General features: G+C 44.3%; 1 protein-coding gene across 2 annotated transcripts in view; it reads left to right on the forward strand.

Moving 5' to 3' along the window:
* LOC142787042 (uncharacterized) overlaps nt 1–20,253 on the forward strand; it is a 32,384-nt gene extending 12,131 nt beyond the window's left edge. For both annotated transcript variants that reach the window (XM_075884669.1, XM_075884670.1), the window contains 5 exons: nt 5,651–5,785; nt 7,635–7,780; nt 7,843–7,940; nt 16,786–16,875; nt 19,809–20,253. In XM_075884669.1, coding sequence (XP_075740784.1) covers nt 5,651–5,785; nt 7,635–7,780; nt 7,843–7,940; nt 16,786–16,875; nt 19,809–20,065 — 726 coding nt within the window. In that variant the 3' untranslated portion in view covers nt 20,066–20,253. The remainder of the gene's footprint in view (nt 1–5,650; nt 5,786–7,634; nt 7,781–7,842; nt 7,941–16,785; nt 16,876–19,808) is intronic.
* Nucleotides 20,254–22,670: the final 2,417 nt, after the last annotated feature.

A 22,670-nucleotide genomic window follows, 5' to 3' on the forward strand; every position in this document is an offset into this window, starting at 1 on the left:
TTTCGGAAGACATTAGAGGACCCCTGACACCTGAGTCGGAAACTCGAGATGCTTGCGTTGTTTGAGAGTCCTGCATGCGGCGGTATTTCTAACCGATCATTAATGATGAGCGCTGCCTAGGAGATATTACAGTTTGATTTAAAACAAAAATTAGGGCTAATTTAAATTATCAACACCAATCAATATCTTCTCTTGATTGACGTAGACAGAAAATCACCGCATAATATTTCACGAGTATTGCGAATATCGTCGATGCCACAGAACATTTGCAGGGGTGCGCAATACCCCGTCTGGAATCCGGCGAGGACTATTGTTCGTCATCGCTCTCGCTCTGTGGTCGGACTGCCCTCAAGGTGGTTTGACTGCTTCCGCCAGCTACCGCTACTGCCAGCGAAATCTAAAGTACGAACCTCGATCGAGCAGCAGAAGAGCGACCAAAAGTTGGCCACCACCACAGACGGCGGCAAGCTGGTTGTGAGCTAGCGTTGGGGAAGTGGATGATAATCCGAGTACAAAACTTTAGAACAGCATACGCGAAGCTTTGCGTATGCGTTACGTACCCATCGCACACTAACCTCTTGCGGGCTAGCGTTAGGTGACGTCCGCAATGTCCACGTGCTTTGTGTTCGGTACTCTAAATCTCTCTAATGAAGACAAACTTCCTTAGAGCTCCGTTTCACAGCAAAAGTCGATTAGCAAAAGCACCCGCCCGCTTATGCTCATGCCGTGCGTAGCACAACGTCACAATCCCTCGTTTAACAATTATGTAATCCGCCAACGGGAAAAATAAACGCCAGGTTTTGCTGAACCCGGAATGAAACCTTAAAGCTTGTACGAAGAAACTGCAAATCGTCAAATCAAGAAACCTCACAAATGAATTCTTGTTCCATTTCATTTTGTTTAAACGCAATTAGTATGTCCTCAATTTTTTACAGCGTGTGACTTGCGAATTAAAATAAAATAATTACCTCTGTATCTGAACACTGCTGTAGTTTGGTTGCACGCGATCATAGACCATTTTTATTTGTTCAACTTATCAAAAAGTAATCATTGAATAATTTGAAATTCGATGTTCAAGCTCCCACTGCACACAATAGCATGTTTTGACAGTATATATAGATGCGTCATCAATCATTCGCGTACGGCGTAATTCGTACAATCTGGATACATTCACTCGGTTATACCTATATTGAACACATCATATATATTATACCTATATATATTATACCTTTATTGAACACATCATTCCTTGCGCATGTCATGCAAGTGCGTTCAGACATGTATAGTATTTTGGATATAATAATAGTCAACATGCAGAGATGCCTTTCGTTTTTTTTCTCGTTTGGTGTGCTCACGGCGAAAACAAGCAGCCGGCGACAGAAAACAGCCGGTGCACTTGACTGGTTCGACGTACACACTGGTTCCACGTGTTTCGCGCGCTCGCGTGGGTTCTGTGATTGCTTGAAACATGCCTATAGAGAGCTAATTTGCAGATGGCCACAAAGCAATGGCGAGGTGACTCCCAAGCTGGCCTTCGCGGTACGTTTTGTGCACGCAAAACAAAACATGATCGAGCCCGTTGTCGGCAATTGCGATGTGTTCCGCAGAAGCGCCCTGTATGACAGAATAAAGATTGGTTGCTTCTGAAGGAGTAATTAATAACTTGTAGGGTTTCATGTCCTAGAACCACCATGTGAGACACGCCGTAGTGGTGGGCTCCGGAAATTTCGGCCATCTGGTGTTCCTTAACGTACAATGACATCGCGCAGTAAATGGGCCTCTACCATATCACCTCCATTGAAACGTGACCGCCCTGGCCGAGAGTAGCCGAGCCGAGCCCTTGTCACTGATTTCTGCCCACAATGAGATCGAAATTGTGAATTTGATAGGCGTACTGTCCTCACGGCTACCTTTCAGAGCCGGGACGCAGTGCCAGAACTATGCGCCGGTGAAGTACAGCGTGGCCTCGTGTCGAGACCACTTGCAGACATTACGTGTGCGGCAAAACTTAAAAGCCGTATACCACAGTCTCGTCACAGCATAGGCGTGTATCTCAGGTATCGTGGCGTTGTTTTTATTTCGCGAAACTCTCCGAGTGTCATACTACTGCCAACACGCCACTAGGAACGCAAGTGGGACCACTGACCCAAGAGAAAGGAAGATGGTTAGTTCCTTTTACAACCATTTTCACACGGAACGTATGTCTGCACAAGTGCTGCATCCCTCACGTGGTTTATTTCTTTGTATAAGCTAACTGGTTTGCGCACAGCGCGTATTCATTTGTGTTTGCTCTGTCACGGCCGGGCTAGACTGCACCTGCGCGCGCTTCTTTCCTTATGGTCTTCTCACCCGTCGCGAATACAATGGGAGAGTTTCTGAGTATGTTTTGCCACCTGTCGGAGGTAGGGGCGCAGCGACCGTGATAAACCTTTGTAGCACTTATTACATTGTACGGCTAAACGACAAACGGGGGTAAAACAACACATACGCTCAGTTTGAGAACAACTTCCCAAGAACCGGTATGGCTCAGTGGTAGAATACTCGGCAAGGAAGCAGTGGACCCGGGTTCGAGTTCCCTTGTGCCCTTGCTGTTCTTTATTTACTGAGTTTTTTCTCCATTTCTCGTTATACTGGTTGTGGACACTGGCGGACAATTACGGCGCCGCGCTTGACACGGGTTCTGATCTCATCACAGCTTTCGCTTTAAAATTACAGAAAAACCAAGAAGGCTCCCTAGCTTCGCACATCCTCCTAATTTGACACCAGTAGTGCAAAGTTGATTGATTTGTGGGGTTTAACGTCCCAAAACGACCATATGATTATGGGAGACGCCGTAGTGGAGGGCTCCGGAAATTTTGACCACCTGGGGTTCTTTAACGTGCACCCAAATCTGAGCGCACGGACATACAACATTTCCGCCTCCATCGGAAATGCAGCCGCCGCAGCCGGGATTCGATCCCGCGACCTGCGTGTCAGCAGCCGAGTACTTTAGCCACTTGACCACCGTGGCGGGGCACTAGTGCAAAGTTGCTACAATTTTCGGTTGAGCCGTGGCCTGAGTGATACTTTTACAGGAATCACGTTCCCTTAGCCATTATCCTTATTCTCATTATCATCAGTCATAGGTCCACTGCAGGACAAAGGCCTCTCCTATTTTCTGCCAGTCAACTCTGTCCTGTGCTTGCTGCTGCGACTTTATAGCCGCAAATGGTCTTATCTCATCTGCCCATCTAACTTTCTTTCTTCCCCTAACCCACTCGCCTTCTCCGGGAATCCAGTAAGTTACCCTTGATGACCAGTGGTTATTCAGCCTACGCGCTACATGCCCGGCCCTTAGTTCTTCACCCCGAATGCTCTTCAAAGCAGTGTATGGCGGCAACCCACAACAAAGCTATTTATATGTTTTTGTTTCATAATTTTTTTTCTTCTTTTTCACTTTCGCTTTATTACATCTACGCTTTCAGTAATTTGTCTGAAATGTGTATTGAGTTCCGAGAGAAATCCTCGCGAAGTCAGAAATCCTTTAGATTTCTTTATGCACAATATACATTGTGAAATTTGATAGAACCATGAGGACCAAAAATTTACTTTTAATTCTCATATAGATACAAGTAGAAGCTCCCAGGAGGAATAGCCACAGCCTCAACAACTAATATTCAGGCTGGGCCATACCCTCGTCAATGGGCAAAACGAGAAACGAGCGCGAAATACTGCCCCCCCCCCAACCAGAAAAAAAAACACATCATCGATATATAATGGAGCTCTCCTGACGAAAACAGCTCGTCTTAATATTTTGGCCTGCGACGTTTCAAGTTGAAGGGCTGAACTTCAATTTAGTATAATAAATTTAGTATAATAATTGTTTCGTCATGTATCAGCCAATTTGTTCGCTACAATAAGAACATTGCATTACCAAAACAAGCGGTAAGCAGTGTTATCCGCAAAAAATAATAATTATTAATAAAGCAATAACTACAGGAGCGTTGCGTACAAAAACGTCCGTATATATTTGAGGGACACCGTAGTAGTGAGCGTTGGAAAGTTCGACCTCTGGAGCTTTTCGAACGTGAATCCAAATCTAAGTAGACGGGCCTCAAGCATTTTTACCTCACCCGCAAAAAAAAAAAAAACATCTAATAACTCTTGATTTTACAACGCCACTCCAGTAGCCACGTGGCTGTTTCGTTGCCTTGCACACACCGAGGAAGGGAGTTTAATCTACTCCGGTAGATGCTCATAAGGATTGTATGAAAAGCATTCCTATCTCTCTAAATAAATTTCCACGAGTAATATAAACAACCGTAGGCTACAATTTAAGTAGTCCACAATTACGACATGCTTTAGATTATGCTTCGGATTATTGAAACGTGAAATAAAATGAGTTTAGCAGTTTTGTCAGCGTATCGGCGCCTAAGAGAGAGAGAGAGAGAGAGAGAAACAGAGAGGGAATGAAGGGAGGTTGACCAAGCTTGGCTCGGTTGGTTACCCTATTTTTGGGGTGATAGAAAGCGGGAGTAATAAAAAGGAAAGAGATAGAAAAAAATGACAGCATATCCACGGAGTGAATGATGGATAGTGGGGCGAAGCATCCGTCCGTCCATTCGTTCTTGCTTCCGTCCGTCCATGCGTGCGTCCGTGTAGCTGCCCGTGCGTCTATTCGTGCGTCCGCACGTTCATCTGTGCGTCCGTCTCTGCTTTCGTCCATGCATCCGCTCCTGCGTCCGTCCATGCGCCTATCCGTCCGTGCAGCCATCCATGCGTCCGTCTATGCATCTGTGTGTGTTTGTTCGTCCATCTACTCAACACTCCAAGTACCAGCATCTCGCATCTTTTCCTCATATATTCCTCATACAGAAGCACCGCCATCCAGCGGACATTCCAAGGACTGAACGAGAAAAGGCACACGCACACTTTCTTACGGCTTGCGCTTCGTGTCTACTTCCCACCTTTAACCACCTCGAGTTTATTGTATATACTAGTTCACTGTACTCATGGCACTGCAGTTCAACGCTCGCTAAACCTTTCTAAAGCCTAGGAAGTTACGCCCAGCGAGTATAACGTAGCAACCCTTTCTTGTCTTCTGTGCGTTGTTGAACAATAAAAAATTTCAGCGTGCTCGTGAAGTTAAAGCCAAATTCTCCGGTCTCTCATTTTCCCTTAGCAGCCATTGGCATGTACATTGAGCACTATCTTTTATTGTTCAACAACGCACAGAAGAAATCTCTCACTAGCACCATCTTGGAGGTCAAAATGTTATACTAATGACACACTACTACAACGAATACGAGGGATGAACGGGTGGCGCTATAAGGAGTTTCGCCCCTAAAAAGATGTACCAATGGGCCTGCAGGCTAAACGCAGCGTTACTAAGTGCACAGACGTTTTTTCATACGTTTAGCTAGGGCTGCTGGCACCTCATTGCTGTCCAATAGCTAATCATACCATTATTGATTGATTTGATTTGTGGCGTTTAGCATCCCAAAACCACGATATGATTATGAGAGACGCCGTAGTGAAGGGCTACAGAAATTTCGACTACCTGGGGTTCTTTAACGTGCGCCCAAATCTGAGCACATAGAATCACACCATTATTGTCTGTTGCATGCAGACAAATGTCATGCAAATCTAACACTCGGCCGCTGTTTTACAGACTGTAGGGAAGAAACTCGTAGTGCTCACCATGCAGATGCAGAGGATCATTAAACCATTTGTTTGCGTTTTCACAATTGCCCCGTTGCTATCAGGCGGCTGGACTTCGTCTGAAGTCATCCCTGACATGACAAAGGTAGGCATTGTCAGCTACTTTTCATAGCAAAAAATATTTCTCAAAATACCTCAAGGTAATGTACCAGCTCGAGTGTCATTCATGTTCACCAGAATTCTTTTATTGTATGTCTAGGAGCAGGTGCGTCACCAGTATGGTAACCATAAACAAATCAGCGTATGTTACAGACACGACAACCATAGCCCGGTTTGTTTGCCACGTGTTTCCGGAGTCGTAAAGGCAGCGGTAGCTCAGAATAATCACGTAGGACAGTACAAGAAAAAAATTATATGGCGAGCCATGTTATACCAAAAACCGCGCATACTATAAGCCAACGCAATAAAAATTTTTGTATTCAACTTTGGAATTCCAATTTTCTCATATTTCTTCACGCACTTGCAAGCCCTCGCGCCTATTTATTTAAAGACGCTAGAGTGCTTGAAGCCTTTACCGATGACTGCCTCTCAAAAGGAGCAAGACAATGCACTAACAGTTGAGAAAAGTGTGCCCTTCGGCTAACTTGAAATGAGAAATACAGCTGTGCTCATTTTCGGCATACATATCGGGCGTAGCAACGAAACCGTCGTCTCGGTTATTTCCAAGAGATTTCTGAGAACGAAAGAAATAGTTGTACCAGATTTAATAATAACAATAATTCATGGCACATCAAACGAAAGAATACGTACATCGTAAAAATACACAGAAGAAGGTCTGGTAGTCACAAACTGAAATAGAACTTTCCATGCATAAGATGGTGAATAATATACACAAAATAGTAATGCGGAGACTGGGTATTGACAAAAGGTAAAAGAAAAATAAAACAAATCAACAAAGGGAATAAACAATAGTCATTGAATAGGTAAAATAATGTGGCTAAGTCAATAGTCTCAATCGCGTTACAAGCATAAAAGTTCCACAGATTCAGGCAAATATTTTCGTATATTGTTTGAATAATACTCTTTGTTATGTCTGCTGTGTTAGGGCGTTGGTGCGGCGGCAAATATTTTATCAAAGCCTATCATCAGATCAGCTGCAGGATTTGGTAAAATTAGTCATGTTATAAGCAGCACTGAGCTATTATATAAATCAATGGCGCATGGGAAAATATCTAAAACTTATCTACAATACAAATACCCTGTAAATGTTAGACAATGCGGATTTCCAGTTTGCTGGTAAAGATATTACCTGTGCCTAAATTCGCTCCTTTATGACCAATTCAAAGGATTTAATCATTGTGAAAATAAAACAATGGCGTTGTTCGTTTTCGTTATAATAGTGAATTCCAGTACTTGCAAATCATTGCTTCATTTCGGTCATTTGCTCAAAGAATCATATATTCAACAATAACATTGGGTATTGAACTGTAGTTACCTTACACCAAGGTAGTTTTTTGGTGTGTATTGCCATTCTATATACTCCATTATACTGTTCTTTGGATATGTCACCTTTGAATGGCTTTTGTGTTACTGTTTGATTAGTGTTAGAGTAACACCACCTTTGTTGGTTGTTTAGCATTTTGCATATAATTTTTTGATTGTGTGGTATGGGGGGGAAATAATACATTAACGTTGGTTCAGTTCGGGATCTCTCAGCGTACCATGCTACAATGTCAGATACAGTAAGGAATAACGTAGAATAAATCATACACCTAAGTCAATCTGAGGTTCTTATAATTAGCAATGTGACGCTGTTATTGATAGTCGAAATTGCCGTTTGGTGTGATCAGTACATGTTATATTATAATTTATTGTTTTCACATGAATGCATAAACAATGAATCAATAGCACGCAACACAAGGAAGTGTACGAGTTTTGTGCACGAGTTAAATAACGTGCATCCATTCACGTTTACTCTATTCTGACACTCACAGTTTCTGAATACAAGCGATCCCATATGGTCATACATGACGACATCGATGAGGAGAGACTATGACTGCAAGGTGGATGTCATTGACAGTATACAGAACACAAATGTGATTTTTCGGAGGTTTTTTGGGTATCGAAAAGTTATAATCAGGTAACTTTCAAATGTATACGTATGGCTATTGCCTTTACCAACCTATCCACATTCTTCTTCAGTGACTGGATGCTGTTTCTTAATGGACGCTTATACTATGAAAGTGCTCGACACCGAACAAACAACCCGATATACAATGCAATGAACGTGAGTTTTAGAGGTACGTATGACTCCTCTCTACTAATATTTAGCATTACTGAGAGCCTTACCTGAACTCACATTTGTACTCACGCCTGCTCACACGTATTTCAAAGCAGTATCGTTGATTGATTGATTTGTAGAATTTAACGTCCCAAAACCACCATATGATTATGAGAGTTGCCGTAGTGGAGGGCTCCGGAAATTTCGACCACCAGGAGTTCTTTAACGTGCTCCCAAATCTGAGCACACGGGCCTAAAAAGCAGTATCGTCCTTAAACTATTTCAATATTTATTGCTCATAGGCGTGAATTACGTAAGGGTGGTGCCTTATTCTCCACCCTGCCTACTTTTCCAGGGATGTTCTTGATAAAATATATATTATGTTGTCTTTCTTCAAGAAAAAGTTTTATGTTGATTTGTAACCACTCATAACTCGTATTCTAAGGTACTATATTAAAAGGCGCAAAAGAGCACATATTGCGCTATATATCAGTGTTTACGAGCATTTATACCATGTTCGAGAGAGTTGATTCTGGACAAACAGAGTCAGGAGCCTACTCACTCGGTCTCACTCAGACTCAGATGTAGGCGTGAGTCTCAGTCTGAGTGAGCCCGGGTGAGTAATATTTTAATGAGTTTGAGTCAGAGCGAGTCTTGATCAAGAAAATTTTCGTGAGGGTGAGTTCGAGTGAGTCAGGCTCAGCAAATGTTTGAGAGCCTAAGTGCAAGTAAGTCCTCGCAAAATATATTGCGCGAACGATCTCCAGAGGTTTCGCTGACCTATGCATAAGACACGGCTGCTGTCATCTGTTTCCTCCGTTTTGGCAAATGTGCTTGACTGGGCTAGTTGGTGAATATCATGTGAACAATAAGCTAGTTCTGAAGACGGGACAATTCGAGTGAGTGAGAATTTATTAGAAGGCAGAGAGGTCGGCCTGAGCTAGTTCACTCTAGCCTGCTACTCTACACAGGAGATAAGGGAAAGGAGAAGGAAGGAGGGATGAAGGGTGATGATGGGGACAAGAAGAGGTGGTGTGTATGTACAGATAGCCACTTAGCATAGTACCCTACAGTCTAGTTTCTAGTCCAGTGCTTTTTATAAAGTCTACAAAAGCCTTTGTAGCAGTTTTTGACACTGTTTGGTCGTTCATTGCTGACAATATGTGGCTTTCATTTAATGGCGTTCATCCAATGCTTGCCAACGTTGCAGTTAGCATTTTTCTTTGCACCACGTATAATGCACAGTCACAAAATATGTGAGCTATCGTTTCGTGCACTTGGCAGCGCTTACAATTCGGGCTGTCCGCATCGCCGATTAGGTGGGTGTAGTGGCGAGTGAAGGCGACGCCCAGGCGAATTCGGTGCAGTATATTAGCATGTCTTCGGCTGATTTTATCTGGAAGACGAAAAGTCATACTGGGGTCTGTTTCCCGCAGGCGCTTGTTCCGGTGATCTGGTAGCGACCAGTAAGTGGCAGCGCAGTCGCGCATGAGTGATCTCAACAATGTGTGGACGTCACTTCTCGAATGCGGTACTTTGACGTACATAGGAGCGTTGTATATTGCCGCTCTTGCTTCGCTATTGGCTGTTTCGTTGCCAACCAGGCCGCAGTGTCCAGGAATCCATTGGAGTGTGATCAAGTGACCGCTCCTGTGTGTTAGGTCAAATTCTTGGACAATTCCTAACGCTAGCTCGTAAAATTGGCTTCTTCTTGAGCAAGAATGGATAGCTTGAAGCACTGATTTTGAATCTGACAGAATCGTTCATTTACGCGGTGCTCGGTCGTGCACAAATTTTATGGCTTCTTGTACAGCAACAAGTTCTGCAGCTGTCGAAGATGACCTGTGGTATAATTTGTACTGTCGGGAAATACCGAGTTTAGGGATCACGAAGGATGCAGCTGAGGCGGATGAAGTCACGAATCCATCGGTGTAAATGTGCACAGAGTCACTGTATCGGTCATGGGCCAAGGTGAGTTGCTTGAGGGCAATATAAGAAACACGCGACTTATACGAAATTCCACGTATGTGAAGGCACACCAGTGGTTTAGTCATTGTCCATGGAAGCACTGCAGGGATTACGGCAGGTGTAAAGCCTGAAGGGATCATGTGTCTATGCGTATCGAGGCATCGCGAATAGGTACAGCCTGGTCGGTCCACTTGTAGCGAAGTCAACGGGTGCTGTGCATGTCGGGTTGGCAGACAAAGGTGCACTCGAAGAGGCTCACAGGACGTGTAAACCTGTATAGGGTAGGTGCGGGACTCCTATATAGTGCCAGAGGTCGACGTGCACCGTGGCAGGCCAAGGCATATTCTCAGTGCTCGTGCCTGAAGGCTCTCTACAGTACGAAGGCACTTTGCCCGCAAGCTGGAAAGCACAGGTGAGCTGTACGTTATATAGCCCACAAACAATGCCTTGTATAACTGCAGAAGACTTCTCTCCGAAGGGCCCCATCTCAGTCCTGCTATAACACGAAGAACATACACAAAACTGATTATTTGTTTCGCAGCACAGTCACTTGCTTTGACCAGGATAGGTTGCGATCAATGACGACCCCTAAATAGCGGTGGTGCTTAACCACGGGAACCACTGCTCCGTGAGCGAAGATTGGGTACCGCGACATTGATTTCTTCGTAAATGCCAATGCAGCACAATTTGCTATTGAAAGTTCCAGGCCCTGACGACGTAAGTACTTAGATGTTATTGATGTGCCTTGTTGTACCCTTGCTCGCAGTTGTGGTCGCGTTGCTCCAGATGCCCATATGCATATGTCGGCCGCATACGCACTGATTCTGAAAACGTCGGGAAGCTCAGCTTCAAGGCCAATGAGTGCTGTGTTAAAAAGCATGGGGCTCAGGACGGTGCCTTGCGAAACTCCATGACTTACGAGGTGCCTGGCCGCCGTGTCACCGTCGGATGTCGACACAAAAATGGTACGCCCTCTGAGATAGCTCGCTATCCATGCGTGTAGTCGGCCACCTACGCCGATGTCTTTAAGTGCGTCAAGAATGGCCTCATGGTAGACGCTATCATACGCGCCCTTTATATCTAAGAAAATGGCCCCTACCAATCTCCGACGTTGTTTTTCCTTTTCAACAGAGGAAACTAGATCTACAACACCGTCTATAGATGATCGACCTCTACAGAAGCCATTTACAAAATCTGGTAAGCCGACATTATTCTCCAGCAGCCATTCCAATCTTGCCAGCAGCATGCGTTCCATCGCCTTACCGATGCAAATGGCTAGGGCAATGGGTCTATAAGAAGACAACTCGTGTGAACACTTGCCTGGTTTCAGTATGGCCACTATGCGGCTGCACTTCCAACTCTCTGGGACTGTCACTGTTTCCCACGTAGAGTTGTAGAACGACAAGAGAGCCTGCCTTGCTTCTGGGCTGTGGTGATATAGAGCCGAATAAGTAATTCCGTCAGGCCCTGGTGCGGACGACCGTCGGGACGCAGAAATCGCAGCGTCGAGTTCGTGCATTGTGAATGGTAAGTCGAGGAATCGTCGCTGGATGGCGGTGAGGCTAAACACGAAGGTGATATCGATGAGGAGGACATACCTACGAATAAGTGGCAGTAATCTTCTGCTACCTCTACTTCAGGTCGACCTTGCTTTAGAGCCAAAGATCGGAAAGGGAACAAATGTTGAGTGGGCGTCTGAAGGCTTCAGACAGTTTGCCATATTCGAGACAGGGGTTTTCTGGGATCAAGAGAGCCACAAAATATTCTCCACCGTCGCCTATCGAGCTTATCGAGGTGTCGCAATACATGTCGTTGTGCTTGGGGTGCTGTAGATAGGTCAGATGGTGATTTCGTCCTCCTGTATCTCCTCTCTGCCCAGCGACGGATTGCACGAATGTATTCATATTGTGCGTCAAGTTGTAATCTTGGTAGTGACACATTCACAAGTTTCGTATGGTTTGTTAAGGCTGATGCAATGAGGCTTTCTATTTCTGATATAGATTGAATGTTCCCGCACTGGGCATTTACAGAAGCTTGGAATTCTGGCCAGTTGACGCTTTTCACAGGCAGGGGAGTCGAACGACGGAATCCTTTTAGCTGTATATATGTAGGGAGATGGTCACTTCCATCTGTTTCAACGTCTACGAACCAACATGTGGTAGGCAAGAGACTTCTGCTCACAAAACATACGTCTAGACAGCTGATGTACGATGCGCCACGGAGGTAAGTAGGTGAGCCATCGTTAATGGACATCAGGCCCTGATTGAGCACAAAATCGGCAATGTCCCTTCCGCGGGTGTTCATTGAAGCAGAACCCCACATGGGATGATGTGCATTAAAACCCCCAACTAATACATGTGGTCCAGGGCAAGCTTGGAGCACAGAGAAGAGATGGGAACAGTTCACTTGGCTTCTACGAGGAATGTATCCACCAATGATTGATATTGAACGTCGCTTGTGCTTTATAGATAGGCAAATATTGTCGTTAGAAGCATGAGGAGCCACGGCATGTCTCACGTACGTTAAATCTTGACGTACGCATATAATTACTTTGCTTGCATTTCGATCATCGGGTGACCACAAAGTGACGTATCCAGGAATACGAAACGACGACATCATACTCGGCTCACATATTACAACCAACGGAAATTTGTATTTACATCCGTTGTCGAAAGTCAGACAATCAGCTTCGCAAACCTCGTGCGTTCCACTGCATTATAGCAGAGGTGCGCACACGTTCTACGAAAAAAATTGCCATATTGTTTATGGAAGGGTCAGCAGTAGCGGTTTCAGCACGTTGAGGATCTGCGCTGCTGTTTTCGCACCTGGTGTGTGTAGCTCGTTGAGAATGGCATGAATCGCCCTGCCGCGGTGGTCTAGTGGCTAAGGTACTCGGATGCTGACCCGCAGGTCACGGGTTCGATTCCCGGCTGTGGCGGCTGCATTTCCGATGGAGGCGGAAATGTTGTAGGCCCGTGTACTCAGATTTGGGTGCACGTTAAAGAACCCCAGGTGATCGAAATTTCCGGAGCCCTCCACTACGGCGTCTCCCATAATCAAATGGTGGTTTTGGGACGTTAAACCCCACAAATCAATCAGAATGGCACGAATAGATTTTAGTAGATGCTTCAGCATAGTTTGGTTCTTCTCAGTGTCTTGCCTATCATTTTCCGCTCTCTTTGAAGTTGCAGCCCATGATGTGGTCTTTTTTTATTGCTCCGGTCGGTAGCGAAGGCCACTCAGTATCTGAAGCATCGGCGTGCAACGCGGGCGTTGGTCCACTTTCTGCATCCCTTGGTCGTGGCGCGTACAACATGGGTGTAGTGGCCTGATAATGCGCACGCGTATGTTCATCTGTTGCTGATGGTGATGCATCACTCCTATGTCCACTATGCTTTCGCTGGTGCCTACGTTTTGGACGACGTCTGTGTCGGCGGATGGACGTGGCAGCCTCTCTGTGTGTCGAGTTGTCTCTGACCATGTTCCGCAAGACGCGAATTTCTTCTTTGATCTTCGGGCACTCCTTCGACGTTGCTTCATGTGCACCAGAGCAGTTTGGGTATTTCAATGGAACAGCAGTATCGCAGTTTTCCACCTTTTGAGACCCGCCGCACTGCTGGCAAGTTGTCTCACTTTTGAACACTGCGCTGACGTGTCCCAACTTGCAGCACTTGTGACACTGCAAAGGCCGTGGCACGTAAGGGCGCACGGGATGTCTCACGTATCCAACCTTCACGCTAGGGGGAAGGGTCTCAGAATCAAATACTAGTTTGACGCAGCGAGACTGCCCGAAGCGGCGTATGGTCATGATTCTGACTGTCGACGTCACAAGATTCTGGAGGTCAGCGTTTTGGATATCAGCGTCGACATCATTTATCACGCCAGTCATTGTTCCTTTCCCATGATCGAGGAACGCGCGAACTGAAATACTTCCGAGCTGCGTGACGGCCTTCAGTCTGTCAAGAATGGTTTTGTTTGTCACATCAACTGACAATATGTTTTTCCTGCTATTTATGCGAACTTCATTCACTTGAGCAGGTGCAACTCGCTCGAAATAATTAGTCAATGACTGCCTGTTTAGTGAGTTCAGGTTGTCTGATGTAGAGATGGGTACATACAAGATGGTGAAACATCACTTGCCTTTGTCTAGCGCTGGTTGTGGCTCCGCCGTTGATGACGTCCTGCGAAGCTTCCTTTTCAACCAGCGGGTATGGAATGTCCTGAAGTCGGCTTCCGATTCTATCTCTTCCACTGATGAGCTCTTGGTAGAATCATCACAAGGAGCAGGTGCGCCAACGCGGTCACCCACATTCGGTTCATCCTTATGCAAACGGCTGGGGCCGGCGGTCTCTTTGGATGGATGGTCCCCCATCCCGGGGAGTGACGTCCTCCGTTCCACTTGTTCAGAGAAAGTCAGGAATTCTGACAGTTTACGAAAAAACGATAGTTCTTCAAGGGAGAATTATGCCCGAAAGCACTTCTTCTTCTTCGCCTTCCTATGTCTATCCAAATCCAAGACGGGGCAAGGTGAACACATGGGCACTGGGACGAACACAATCAGCACCCAGTCTGCGCCTTCTTGTCCTTTCTTAAGCACTGCTTTAGTAATGATTTTCTCTGTTTTCACACACATTTTCATGTACAGTTGTCTTTGAAAAAAAGGAAACTAAAAAATTGGTTTATTTTGTTTCATAAAAGCAGGGTAGAACTTAGTATTTTATAGCTTGTACTAGTTGTTGCAGTAACATGAAGCGTTTTTTAGATTCCACGCTGCGCATAGTACACACAGCGCAGCAGCTATGCCACTGTGTACCTATTACTGAAGCTTCATGGCAAACATTTTCTGTTTTCGTTGACTAGTTTTGTGCGCTGCCCTATGGTGTAACTTATGGGAAGCGCTTGTCTTGGGGTTTTCACGCCCCAAAACCAAAATATAATATTGAGGGACACCATAAGGGAAAGCTACGCCAAATTTAGGCATCTGACATTTCGTACACATGAACCCATGAACGGGGGGTCGTCCAGCTTTTTACTTCTTTCGAAATAGGCAATGAGTACAGTTCGAAGACCGGCAGTCACGAGAATGTAGAAATCAAGATTTTCACCTTTTTTTAGCAACGACGTTGTTCTTAGCCGATGTTTTCATATCCGGCGTGGTGATAGCGCTGACCACATGGCCTCGTATTGCAGCGAGAGCGGGCCTCCGAAGGAATAGAAGGAGCGCGTGTGCTACTAGAGGCGAGGGCAGAGGATGTCAAGGGAAAACATTCGAGAAAAGCGCCAAGTTCTCGTTCTACCGATGTAGAAACCGTCCAACATGGGCGTCAGTGAGAAGTGACGAAAGAACGGGCATGTCGTCGCCGAGCCTACCGCTATGTTCTCAAGAGAGACCGAGACCAAGTGACAACAAACGGAAGACATGAAAACTATATATAAGCACAATAGAACCCGTCAAAAACCGGTATAAGCTTCGGATATTGCTCGCCAAGTAGAGCTAGCTTGAGGTTTCTGCCTATAGTAAAGATGAACCAAATGAAACACGAACGCTGCTGCACAGGTATCAACAGTGTCGAGCGGAAACATAGCCCATACATTTCACTCGTGAAGGCACCGCTTAGAGGAAGGCGCCCCTACGCTAGTACCTGACGAATCTTGTCTAGAACGTTTCTCAGCCGCCGCAGTGGCGCAGTGTTTGATATGCTGCAATACACGGGTTCAATCTCCATCAATGGCAGTTGCGTTTTCAAGAGATGTGCACTTCTAGAGGCCGTGTACTGTGCGATACACTAAACGTAAGAGAGTAGAGAAAAGGATTATTATAGATCATTCTGAGTACGCCGTAATGGCTGCGTAGCCTTCCTTGATGTGGTGTCATTGAATCTGCTCACGTTGGTTAACTTCCAGAATCTTTTTTAATATGTGCGTTTTTATAGACTTGCGTTTGTTTTCTAATATGCGATGACGATTGTGGTGCGAAATCAGTGGAACAGTCAGCGCCACAAACAGTTTGCAACCTATTCTTATATACTTTTATTAATTTGATAAAGCTAACCTTCGCTAGATCTATGAAGTAATGATTTGATAGAATATATCCTAATTTGTGTGTATTTTGCTGGAGCTTGTGCGTCTATGTTCAATGTAGTAGCACCATCAGGGCAAAGACAACACAGAGAAAAAGCGGCGAAAGCAACAAAGGGTGCAGGGGCGTCAAGCGAGCTTCGCTTTGAGGTGGGGTGAGACTTCATTGATCAAAACCTTAATTTCGTGATTGTAGAATCACATGATGAAGAATTTACATATGTCTTGTAAAATATATCAAACTTGGGCACTTTCACTTTGAAAAAAATTTTCTGTCCTTTCCCTCTGAGTTTCTACTTAAAACGTGTTTAGAATTCGCATACCTTTTTCTAAGAAGCTGGCGGGCTTAAGCGAACAATGTTTTTCACGCGTCCTAACTATTTGCATTTACATAACTTAGACACTCGAATAAGTAGCCTACATTATTTGTTATTCATAAGTAGCAATGTTCACCGAAAACCATCAAAGAACATACAAAATCTTATTTCCCTTGTACCCTCACGACTTTGGTTTCACTTGTGCAGAGCGTCAGCAGCTACTTTATGGAATATTATTTCAATGCACTGCAGATGACAGCTCATATAAAAGGTGCATATGCATGAAAGAAAGAATGTACTAGACAGAATTTGAACCTGATTGTGATTTCTTATGCAACCCAACACGTTGGAGATTTTATAGCCATAACGTCTATTGTCGCTGCTGAACAGCCAGACTTTGAAAGTCCCTTTCAAAGTGTCATGCTGCCTTCACACATTGTGACATGACGTGAAACTTAAGATGCCGTCTGGTGGCCAATAATTGATTCACTTATATTGCAGCACATGGCAATCCTCTAGACAACGAGAAATTAACATACCAAAGCGTGAATAATACATGCGGCATATTTGAAGTGACTGACTTGGCACATGGTAAGAGTGTTTTCTTTTTACATAACTCAGTCAAACACTGCAAAAAAATGAAACGTAAGAAAAACTGGGCAGATACCATGCGAAACAGAAGGTGCGTAATATTCTACGCGACATGTTTTACTTCTGGGCCAAGTATTACGAGGTGGATCAACGCGATTTCATAAGCGCGTTTGCTATGTGAACAACGTGAGCTTATCAGGAACGCCGACCACAATGGCTTTTGAAAGGTAAATTATAGTCCGGCAGTAAGTCTTCACGTAAGAGCGCAGATGTCAGTGTTATCAAAACGAAGTGCACTGCACTCTGTGATTATCAAAGCATAGTACGCAAGTTTCGTTGGCGTATTCCTCCGTGGTTGGGCAGCATTTGAATACAGCTTGCCGAGTGATAGGAATACAAATGCAATGCATACGAGACCGTTATCGAAGTGGATTCAACATGAGAACCACCATTGACGTTAACCAATCATGACTGCTGTATCGGGAGTACATACGTACCATTCATTGATTTGTTATCGAACTAGATAGCTGGCCGTGCAACCATGTAAGTGACGTTGCACCGACTTTACACCGGCATGGGGTCTTTCTACAACAACGGGTGAGGGTTTTCAACAGAATACCAAAGTTCCACGCGGAAGGCTTGAATTTGATTACTGCTGGGATCCCAATTTTTATTCCTTGAATTTGTTGCTTCAACGCTCCCAATATTGGTATTTGTTAACGTTCTCACATTTAATCGCTAATGTTTATCCTCGCTGTTCCTGTGTTGATAGAAACTGTCATAGCCGCATATAGTGACCCATTGGTACAGATATGTGCCGCGCTTGTCTGCAGGAAACGATGTTTTGGCGTACGGGAGTGGATGTTCACTTTATAAAAGTCATAGCCAGGCACACAATTGTCGAACCCTTTTACCTTTCTTTACCCGTTTTGGACGACACCTTATTAAAAAAAAAAAAGGAGCACGAGAGCACGCAGACGTAGGCGGATACACAGACATACGCGTAGATAGAAACACTCAAATCGCACTTGGTTCGCTATGCAATGCCTCGAAATTATTAATAACATTGTGGAGAAATTGCTCTTAGCATCGTAGGTATGTGCTTGAAAGCATATTTGCCGCTAGAAATTGCAGACGGAAGAACAGAAGCGTGACGGCAAGAGTGGCTCGTTGGCGTACATGACATTTTCACAACCTCTACGTACATGGTCAAAAAACACATCCCTTCAATCACTCGGCTGACAGTGATCACGCTGGGCGCAGCCAAAAGTGAGTTACAGCTTGGGTATCACTTCGGTATCACTTAGGTACCACCTTCCGTATCAAGCAAGAGCGACAATACCAGAGTGATGCCTAGTTCACCCTGAAACATCCGCTTTCAACAGCGACCGAAATTCCCCTGCCGCCGAAACGCAGCGTCGTTCGCACTGGACGCGCACCGTGCCGCCGAATATGCCATCTACTACGGGGCGAACGCGGGATGGATGCGCTGTCACCCGGTGGTTGTCGCGGCTCGCAAACGCTACTACGCAATCCGGTGGTGTATACTTCGACGATTCTCGTACGCAAGAAGCAAGAAAAGACAGTACTGCTTACTTTGCTGGCAAGTGGCTGTCTTGTAATGCTCGAAGAGCAGAAAAACCACCGACGCCAGCGGCGTTGCTGGGTTCGTTTTGCTCTGCAAGACCGCAACAAGCTCGGTCACGCCAACAGCAAGCTCGGTCACCTCTTTCACGAAATACGGAGGCGAAGTAGGCACAGAGTAGTTTTCCCGTTGGTTTCAACATTCAGTTACGTGCACTGCGGCATAACAAGTGAGTAGGGCTTGGCGGCAATTTTTCAAAATTACATGACTAGCGCTCCTATTGGTCCGCGGTGACCGATTCGGTGGCAGGCGCCGCAAAAATCGGTCCGAGAGCAATCGGCGCGGAGAGGGCCCTTTCGGCGGATCTCGCCGCCACCGAACCGGATTCGGAGCACTTTCGGCGGCCGGAATGTTCAATGTGAACGCGGCCTGACTGTTGCTTGAGCTGCTGTTCTCTGACATGCGGTGCGGTGAGATGTGTTGTCGGAGGTTGAGGCCATAGTTCCGGTATCGACAACAGCACTTAGTCTTCAGTAACGGCAAAGAGCAACAAATGCTCATTGAGAAGTGGTATGTGTGGCGTTAGTCCACTAAAATGACGTAATTAACCGTGCTCTGTACTATGAAAATCGAGCAAGCTTGACTAGCGACCGCAACAGGTATGGGAAAATTTCTACATGCATATGCACTCATCAGTCAAGTAAATGCGCTGGATGCCTCACAGACTATTTTACGGGTACACAACACACGGAACGTTGTAGACGCAATCGGGAAAGCTAGTTCTTATAATATCTGCAAGTCTCGGAAGCAACGCGTCTATACTTCAGTTACTTTTCTGCCACGCACACGTCGCCATTGCGCTGAACATCATGGTGGACGCTGCATAGGGCCACAAAATTGATGAATTTAAGCTGTACATCACACCTTGAGATGCTCAGATGAATGAAAAAGCGTATACATACTGCCAAGATGAATGTATACCCAGATAAATGTAACTGCCTAATATACATTAATCTGCGGATACCTGTACCCTCAACTTATAGGGTGATTTCAGAAGAAAAAATTAATTATTTATTCAGACTTCATCATCGATAAAGCGGTTGCCTGTGTTTGTAGATCATTTCAGCGCCTAAGCATTCTCTTGTACAGAGCTCAACATATTCTTTCGCTGATTTCCCATTAGTTCTGAAGTTTGGCAGAGCTTGCTCGATTTGAAGAAAAACTGGCTATGTTATAAAATGAACGAATAGTAGTGCGTATTCAAAATCAATGCATGTGTTATGGCTTTGTCTGCGGCACGTGAACGATGTATACATATATTGATTATGTGAAAAAAACTCTTTTTCAGCTGGACACGGAATCACGTATGAACTGCGGGTGAAAAATTCTTCAATAAAAACAGCAGCTGAGACCGACTGCTTCAAAGTATACGAAAAAATGGGGCACAAAGCTAAAGTAACGTACCTACCAGATTGCCAAGACATACTGATAGGAATGAACAATATTCTACCTGGTGGTAGCCCTGATAATGGAGCCATCGGGCTACTTTACTTGCTATACCCTTACGTATTGGCTCCCGTAAGCCTTTTCGAGCATCTGTTGTGATTGAAAAGAATATTTCTTCCGCCATGGCGGACCTAAAATGCGATCTTTGTCACTATTTGACTAGATACCAAGAGAATATTTGTTTTGAATTGACATACTTTGTATGTCCTTCGCCAGTGAGGGGAAATAAATCGGCCGACACGCTTTGGTGCCAAGATACCAGAATAAAACTTTGGGTGTGACACAGCAACAAAGTGAAAACTTGTCGACTCATTATTCAAGTGAATTTGTCAGACAAGCTGTACGGGTAGAATGGCAGTACTGTCGTGTTAAGTAATCACTCCCCGAACGCCCAGTGTACGTTGATGAACGTTAGATTATCGACTAGTTTTGAGCATCAGACTGTAGTTCACATGACATTCTAATACAGCCAAAAATCTTCTTAGTTCTGCATGAGAGACCCATACTAGTGACCTAATAGTGGCGGCAACGTTTCGATGGGGGCTAAATATTCAACGTCAGATATCCAGAACTCCCAACATGGGACGCTATTAAATGTTTGTTTTGAGAGATATTTAGACATGACGTCATACTACTTCCCAGACGCGACGTGTGAAACGAACAAGTGAAAATCGAAATCAACACAGGAAGCAAAAAAAAAAAACAAAAAAAAACATGAATGTATTGCGCTTCGGTCTGATAATTTGATAAAGTGTGCGCCAGATAAAGGAATAGCAGTGAATAAACTCAAAAGAAGCGTCCGACATGTACCGACAAAAAGTGTTGGGATCATATAATATTACAAAATGCTACTAGGCTTACATAAGTACGAAAATAGATGCGCTTTTTCATATCTGTTTATTAAGCAGACGTTTTGATACGATCAGCGTCTTTTTCAAGGGATAATAATATTTACAGATTTTCCGAGGGACAGGAAGGAAAGGGACAGAAGAAAAAAGTTGCACGAAGAAAAAGGGGGAAAAGAAAAAGAGCAAAAAATAGAAGAAAGGAAGAAACAAAACATAGAAAAGAAGAAGAAGAAAGAAAACACGACGGGATTGGGAAGGGATGATATCTAAAGAGAGTAAGGCGAAAGGGAACATTGTAATTGTAGGAGCCATGCTATCACAATACACCCCATGCATTTTCTTCCGATGCCATAACTTGCTCATCCCGCCATGTGTTTCTTTCTTATAATTCTTTTATTTTTCTTTCCTTTCTTCGTGTATTCTTTCTTTTCCCTTTTTTTTCTTCCCCCCCCCCCTTTTCTTCTTCGTTCATCTTACCCTGCTGTTCTCTTCCCTCGTGTAACTCAGAAAATCTGTAAAGTATATTATGTCTTGAAAAACACGCCGCTCCCGTCAAATCGTCGGTTAAACAAACAGTTATCTGAAACCGCATCTGTTTTCACACACACACACACACACACACACACACACACACACACACACACACACACAAATATATATATATATATATATATATATATATATATATATATATATATATATATATATATATATATATATATATATATATATATATATGGGATATGGCACAACGGGAGCGTTGTCAACAAGGGTAAATATATTTATTTCCCAACAGTTTCGGGAGGGGACCTCCCTTCATCAGGGGATGAGGATAACTCATCCCCTGATGAAGGGAGGTCCCCTCCCGAAACTGTTGGGAAATAAATATATTTATCCTTGTTGACAACGCTCCCGTTGTGCCATATCCCATACCTTCACGAAGACTAACTGGCCCATTGAATTATTACTCCCACTATATATATATATATATATATATATATATATATATATATATATATATATATATATATATGGTTATCTTTTCATTCACTTTTCTTTCTTCCTATTTACATTCCATTGGTTCCAATAACTTCCCCTGTACATTCCTTGGCATTACTGTCTGTTATATATATATATATATATATATATATATAGTCGAAAAAAGGAAGACGACAAACGTACGAAACGCAGTTTTTACTAACGTTTCGGCAGGTGGGCCTGCCTTCGTCGGAGTAAATGATGAGAGGCCGCGCAGGGCCTATTTGGGCGGCTGGCTCCAGTATCACCAAGGGTGATTTCTGTTATGACAATTTCTGTTATGACTCTCTTTGTTCACGTTCTCGATTTGATTTAAATCCCGTCTCTAAGAGCGTTACTGATAGTTTGTCGAATGCATGGTGGGGAAGATTGAGATGTTTTGATAGAAGTAGACTTGGGGCTGATTTCGCAAGAGCTCTGTGATTATTGAAGCGAATCCTAAATGGTGTGTCTGTTTGTCCGATGTACTGCATACCACACACGTTGCATTCGAGTAGGTATACCACATTAGAAGAATCGCATGTTAGGTTTCCTCGTAAGTTATTCGAAAACTTGGATTGCGTGCTGGTTGCTTTTTCTGTTTCTTGCATCGCCTTACATACAAGACTTCGTGGCTTTAAACAAGGGCGGCATGAATTATTGGGGGGTGATGTGTTAATTTGGGAGTGTTAATTTGGGAGTTAATTTTGTCGAATGCATGGTCTTCCCGACCATGCATTCAACAAACTATCAGTAACGCTCTTAGAGACGGGATTTAAATCAAATCGAGAACGTGAACAAAGAGAGTCATACCTTATCCACCGATTTAACATTCTCGA

Source organism: Rhipicephalus microplus, unplaced genomic scaffold (assembly GCF_043290135.1).
Source record: "Rhipicephalus microplus isolate Deutch F79 unplaced genomic scaffold, USDA_Rmic scaffold_42, whole genome shotgun sequence".
Classification (NCBI taxonomy): Eukaryota; Metazoa; Arthropoda; class Arachnida; order Ixodida; family Ixodidae; genus Rhipicephalus; species Rhipicephalus microplus.